This window comes from Nerophis lumbriciformis, linkage group LG06 (assembly GCF_033978685.3).
Source record: "Nerophis lumbriciformis linkage group LG06, RoL_Nlum_v2.1, whole genome shotgun sequence".
Taxonomy (NCBI): domain Eukaryota; kingdom Metazoa; phylum Chordata; class Actinopteri; order Syngnathiformes; family Syngnathidae; genus Nerophis; species Nerophis lumbriciformis.
Genome location: NC_084553.2, coordinates 25993888 through 26001030, shown reverse-complemented (window position 1 = coordinate 26001030; position 7143 = coordinate 25993888). Strand labels below are relative to the sequence as shown.

The window sequence follows — 7143 nt, the reverse complement described above, 5'->3', positions numbered from 1 at the left end:
ACTCCCCCAGTTTGTTGTTGTTTCCTGTGTAGTGCTTTAGTTCCTGTCTTGCGCTGTTATTTTGGTGGCCTTTCCTGTTTTGTTGGTGTTCTCCTGTAGCAGCTTCACACCTTCCTTTGAGTGCTACTGCCCGCACCTGCTTTGTTTTCGCAATCAAAACTATATAAGTTGTGCATACGCTATCCTTCTTTGTGGGGACATTGTTGATTGTCATGTGATGTACGGATGTGCTTTGTGGACGATTGTCATGTGATGTACGGATGTGCTTTGTGGACGCCGTCTTTGCTCCACACGCTGTAAGTTTTTGCTGTCGTCCAGCATTCTGTTTTTGTTGACTTTGTAGCCAGTTCAGTTTTACTTTTGTTTTACATAGCCATCCCTATGCTTCAGTGCTTTTTCCTAGTGGGACTTGCCTTTTGTATTAATTTTTGGTTTAAGCGTTACATACCTTTTTACCTGCACGCTGTCTCCCGCTGTGCTCTGCATATTGGGATTGCCAAGCTCTACACAGCGCAGGCACTATACAACGGCACATTATTATGATTATTGCTTTGCAAAAAATATTTTTTGGACCAATTAGGTGAAGTGGCATAATTTCCCACGGCACACCACACAATATCTCAGGGCACACTAGTGTGCCGCGGCACAGTGGTTGAAAAACACTGATGTAATATATGGAGAAGATACCGCGAGAGGGCGACACCTTCCCTTCTCCCTGCCTGCCTGACTTGCACTGTGAAACTGACCAGCAAATTTGGAGAATTAAGTCTACGGTTTGCGCAAATCTACATTATCTGTCAGGAAGAGGACAAAGTCACATTCATTCATCCATCCATGTTTTACAAGAGTTTGATGAAAAAAATTGCCATTACGTTCTGCAGGCTGCAGCCATTGTCAAGAAAATGATATGCATTTAGTGGGAAGTTATCGCAAATGATCGAAACAATCCCATTTGGTTAATTCGAACATGATTAGACAAACTTGATAGACAGCTGGTCTGTCGGCTACAAAACGGATTTTAAGTAGAACTGCAACGATTGGATTGCGAAGTTAGTAAATTATACTTTAACCGGAAGCTTAGTGAATTTGATCAAAATAAGATTTTACTTTACATTTACAAATTGTATAATAAGTTGATGTTATGCTTCAAATGTCACTTGGGTGTTTTTATGTGATTTATAAAGGCGCATTTGCCTTATTTTCGTGTGTTTGAGAAATGTATGCAGTGCAACAAAGGGGCCGAGGGTGTTTTATTTCGGAGGGCCTAAAGCGGAAGTAAGTTGGCATTATGGAGTGGTGAGTAAAAGGCTCGCTCTGTTCTGTTGGCTGGTTGAGATTTAGTGGTTCTACAGAAGCGCTGTAGGTATCATCCGTGATGGCAGAGACAAAACACTTCTTCTCCTTCACCTAATATGCTCCCTGTGGTGGGGGAAAGGGAGCCACCGGAGCAGTCTCAAAATGACCACCGGCATCAGCCCTGTCTCCTGTCGGTTCGCAGATTATTTTGTGGTCTGCGGACTCGACACCGAAAGCGGGCTGGAACCAGACGAACTCTCCGGTGAGCATATTAGCCGACCATCGGGGACATTCTGGGCCCCTTTCGTTGTGCTACAATTGAAAGAATTGGAATGTTCGGTCAGCCTTTTGGAGCAACTTTGCCGATGCTTCGTGTATTTTTCCTCCAAACGAGCACATTGTATTGTTATTTACACATGGTATATGATGCTAATGGTAATGCTACAGGCCTGACTCGGTTCACGTCCACTGCCTTGTTTGTTTGCAGTGCTCGGCACAAGATTACTGACATCTTGTGTGCACAACCTCACGTCCTGCGCCATCAAATAGAACACTTACTCCTACTTATACAAAACATACATTTCATTTATGTTTGGATGTACATGATGTGATATCTCAAATGAATACGTCATTGACAGTGGATGACCAATTAGTTACACTTGAATAATAAGTTCTTGGTTATGACGTATTTGTTTAGCAAGTTGCGGTAAAGAACATCACATGGTTACATTTGCACAATTCAAAATATCTGGAAAGGAGTAGGAAAATGTATTTTACCGAATAATTATTCTATAGTTCACACCATAACTTTTGCATATGAACATCACGTTTTCGCTCTGTAGTAAAAGAAAGGGAGACACAAATAATAATAAGAAAATAAAAAGCAAGCACATTGAGACTACATACATACTGGCCAGCATTTTGACTGCATTGCACACTTCATAAATAATCCCATGATATGCATTAAGTGTTGATTATCAATGAATGTAATGTATTCAGTATTATATTGGAGTCTGGCATACGCTGGTGTTCTTTTAGAGTTGTTGTTGTTGACTCACAAAAGTCTTTGTAAATTGTCTTTTATTTCCTTGTCGTGGAAATGACGCGTCTTTAGTATTTGTCCGGTTCCTCGGGTTCTACATTCAACTTAATGTAGATTTTCATGTAGCGTTTACAGTTGGCGCGCCAAGTGCCCTAACTTTTCCTCTGCTTCTTCATCAGGTATGTTTTCTTTGCAGTGTTAGTGTTGCTTTTTGTCAGATGTTCATTGATGTAGACTTTTGTTCCTTTCATTTTGACTCTGTGTCTCAGCAATGCCACCTTTTTTTATTGGTGAGCTTTATGAGGATGTGGTGTTATTTCTGCTAGATATTGGAATGCATCTGTCCATGTTGTTGACATCCACCCCATTTGATTGCAGAAAGTTGGCCACCAGGGCTTTGTTGAAGCGACAGCGGTTATCAGCTGCTCTGACATTAGGCCTTTGTGTAATTTGAAGCCCAGTCATAATCACATTATTTCAGTCAGACAGATTTCTACACTTCCTGGCTTTGATTTTCCGATCAAGGTTTTATGCTGCCAATTCCGATACCGATCATCCATGAGTGAGATTGTCCAACACCAATACCAATGCCGATCTATTAAGTATACACTTTTCAATGTATTTATGGTGAGTGCTACTGTCAGTAGCACTCACCGATCTATTAAGTATACACTTTTCAATGTATTTATGGTGAGTGCTACTGTCAGTAGCACTCACCATAAATACATTGAAAAGTGTATACTTAATAGATCGGCATTGGTATTGGTGTTGGACAATCTCACTCATGGATGATCGGTTGGAACAATATCAACACAATATTTATTTTGTAGTTTTTTCTTTTCTATTGCATAACATTGTTTAATCTAAACAATGTCAATAGTTCACAATAAGATAGTATAGAATAGAATGCCTTTATTGTCATTATACATCAGCACAATGGCATTAGAGCTTCACCAATATCAGTGCAGAAAAGCAAAGAATAACTAAACAAAAACTACTATTTGCTACCCATTTAAATCCTTTGGTTTTTCCCTCAAAATCCTCCTGTGTCTAGGGAATTATTCCCTGACTTTGTAAACATTAACAAAAACAATGATTTGGAGAAAATAAATAGATCAATTTGATCACTCTAGTATCGCTCATATACTAATACTACCCTAATATCGACACCACCAATTTATGGATCAATCCGCCTTTTATGTTGTCCCTAGAGCAGGGGTGGGCAATTAATTTTTACCGGGGGCCGCATGAGCAACCCGAGCACTGCTGGAGGGCCACATCGATAATATTTCAATTAAATTTTGCTCAACATTATTTTTGATATACTGTAAGATTAATAATAATAATTAATAATAATAATACTTTCATTTATCAAATCAAATCAACTTTATTTATAGAGCACATTTAAAATTTACCACCAAATTTACAACCTAACTTAACTTTATACCAAAAGCAGATTGCTTTTGATGGTTTTATTTTTAACACTGTCTTACGCTACACATCCTGATGTATATAATACAATGCAAAAATGTCAATTTCTTCACAGGGTTAATTTAAAGTTTATCCTGCATCTTCTTTAAAAGTCCAACATTTTTCCCCGTCATATTTGGACAATCATCTGTTGTCACACCTGCCAGCTTGTCCCATTTCAGTCCGAACATGTCCAAACACGCATTTACCTATGTGAACAAGTCATTACCTGTGGTTGTCTCTTTTAATTGACTGCATGGCTGCCAGCTCCTGCGTGATTTGAAAGTCTGCAGTTATCCCACGTAAGAAGATGAGCAGCTGGGCGGTGTCACGTACATCGCCCAGCTCTCATCCAAAGCCAGCGAAAAATAGTCAAAGTCGGCCGTTCTGTTCTTCAGCTGAAGCTCCAAGTTTCAGGGCATCTCAGCGCAACAGAGTCCAATAAGCACTCCTTAATAAACTCTCCGTCAGAAAACGCCTTACTTTTTATGGCGATTTTGTGAGAAATGACGAAACTTGTCCTGACGGCTGCATTCTGGGGGTGTGAAATTTGGCAAAAAGTCCTTGTTGGGTTTGCAGTTTTACCATCAACGCATCAGCCTCCCTTGCGCGTGCTTCATCGGACAGATTCCGGTATTTTTCCTCGTGCTTCGTCATGTAGTGGCGATTCAAATGATATTCTTTAAACACAGCAACATGTGTACCACAAATTAAGCACACGGCTTTACCTTTAATTTCTGTAAAGAAATACTTGGCAGCAATGTTCCCTCTAATTTTTCATGTGTGTGAGCAAACGCACAAACTCCCTGAGCATTCAGTGGAGCACATGTGAGCAACATCAGACGTGCACACTGTGGCCACACCAGCGTCACACTTGTCCCAAACCTGACATAACAATTTAAATGTTTTATTAAAATCATTTTCTGATATAAGTGATTTTGCCCTCTTACAATGACAATAACAAAAAAACATGTTTTTCTTGACCTAAGTGCTAGTATTGTATGTCTGGCTGCGGGTCCTGCCTTTAAAAGAAATGTTACCCCTTTCAGAGATTACATTTAGTTCCTGTAACTTTCTGTCTGTAAAATACATCTTTTTATTAGCATTTATGAAATCTAGTGACAATTTCAAGAATAATATCCTTAGATTAACATTCTTAATAAATGGCAGTAAAATAAGCACACATCTGATTGTGGAGTCAGAGTGTTACAACCTGGCATTTACACGTTGTGTGGCGTTGGGGTTGTCCGACTTTTTGTGTGGCCATAAACGCAGCACTGGCTAATTGCCATGAGTGCTTGTGTTGGTGCAGGTGAGCGAGCGAGCGGCTTCTGTTGAAACGACGGATGATAACGTTGGTTTAAGCCTGGTTTGTATGGCAGAAAATTACCAGTTTTTATAGATAAAAGTTTTTTTTACTCATGTTTTTGGAGTGGTTAAAAACAGTTTTGCTAAATAAAGTGATTGATGGAATTCCTGTCCGTAAAGTGTCTCGACAGACGATAATTGAACTGTGTTGACAAAGATTGTTTTATTCATTGGGGCCACTCTTGTTGTCACCTGTCTCTCACAGAGTTGCATTGCAAAATCATACAGAATAAATTGTAATGTGTTTATTTTGTTTAAAGTTCAGATGGGATTTTTGATTTCCTGCGTGGCATTAATTTGCTGTGCGCAAAGGACGCGTGAGCGGTGCGCAATTGCGCAGGCGCACACCTTAGAGGGAACGTTGCTTGGCAGTCCATGTCTTGTTGAAAACACGGCATTCGTCATCAACTTTTCTCTTTTTAGCGTCTCGGGGGTAAACTTGTGCATCACTTGTCGCTGTGCACCTTCACTCACAGGTTACACACGGACATACATCCATAAATAACACTTTTCAAAATAAAAGCAGCACAGTTGTATTGCGCGCACGACATAGATGTTTTTTAAACTTTATTTTGTAATTTGTGATTGGCGCTGTTCACATTCACTCACAATCGCGCATACGTCCACACGGAAGTAATACAAATAACACTTTTCAAAACAAAAGCAGCACCGTTGTATTGCACACTCGACATAGATACTTTTTAAAATTTATTTTGTAATTTATTATTGGCCTCACGCGGGCCGGACAGGGACGCACAAAGGGCCGGATGTGGCCCGCGGGCCGCAGAATGCCCAGGTCTGCCCTAGAGTGTGATTGTCCTATGATGAAGTGGAGACTTGGCCTATCCCGCCTTTTGCCCGAGTGCAGCCAGGATAGACTGTGACAATGCTGACACATCATAAATGATAAATGGGTTATACTTGTATAACGCTTTTCTACCTTCAAGGTACGGTACTCAAAGCGCTTTGACAGTATTTCCACATTCACCCATTCACACACACATTCACACACTGATGGCGGGAGCTGCCATGCAAGGCGCTAACCAGCAGCCATCAGGAGCAAGGGGTGAAGTGTCTTGCCCAAGGACACAACGGACGTGACTAGGATGGTAGAAGGTGGGGATTGAACCCCAGTAACCAGCAACCCTCCGATTGCTGGCACGGCCACTCTACCAACTTCGCCACGCCGTCCCACAATTGTTATATTATCCTCTCTCTAAATTCTTATTAATCTACTTGTTGATTTCCTGTTAATCGCTGCTTACCTTCTGCTGTAATGTAGTTCCATCTACACTTATTTAACTTTACTAAGCACCTTTTTCTTGGTGTTGTTTAAAGCTAGCCTAGCTTAGCTATAGCATGGCTGCTCCTGGCTTTCTCTGGGTATATAACATGTTTAACCTCGTCCTCCAGTGATAGTAATACTTGATTGTTGATTATTATTAGTTTAGGGGAGCACATTTTGTATTGACGCACATAATAAACTGCTAGCCGCTTGTCAGCCGAAGAAGATCAGCGCTTGTGATTGGCCTTAATCGGCAAAGGCCAATCACATAAGTTTTTATGGAAACCAGGCCAATACTACTCAGTGGCCGATCCATTGCACATCCCTAAATGTGATCACTTTGCCTTTTTAAAACATTAACTTTCTTTTCTAGCCCAACCCTTTTTATGAAGTGTTCCAGTGTAACTCATCACTTCCTGATGAGTTACACTTCTTGAGCCAAGTACCTACAGTATATCATTCAACTTTCAGTAAGCCTGTCTCCCATATTATTTAACATCATACATTGTGTTGGAGACTACTTAATTCTCTATTCTCTCCCACATCCTTTGCCTCTGTTGTCAGGGTTCTAAGGTTTTGAATTTGGAAGATTAGCGATGGTTAGCTTGTCTTGCAAGCAATCTTTGGCAGTCCAAACTTTTTCTTTTGTTAGGAGCAGTTTCCTCCGCTTACTTCTATTTAA

At 40.5% G+C, this 7143-nt stretch overlaps 1 protein-coding gene across 4 annotated transcripts in view; it reads left to right on the top strand.

The window, feature by feature from the left end:
• The first annotated feature begins 1275 nt into the window (after positions 1 to 1275).
• The window catches only part of dennd5a (DENN/MADD domain containing 5A), a 64676-nt gene continuing 58808 nt past the window's right edge, over positions 1276 to 7143 (top strand). For 3 of the 4 annotated variants that reach the window (XM_061963978.1, XM_061963977.1, XM_061963976.1), the window contains exon 1: positions 1277 to 1558. Coding sequence is in view for 3 of the 4 variants with exons in the window: in XM_061963977.1 (XP_061819961.1) it covers positions 1459 to 1558 (100 nt within the window). In the remaining variant the exon portion in view is untranslated. Of the gene's footprint in view, positions 1559 to 7143 lie in introns of all 4 variants that reach the window. The other variant, XM_061963979.1, reaches the window with a different exon arrangement.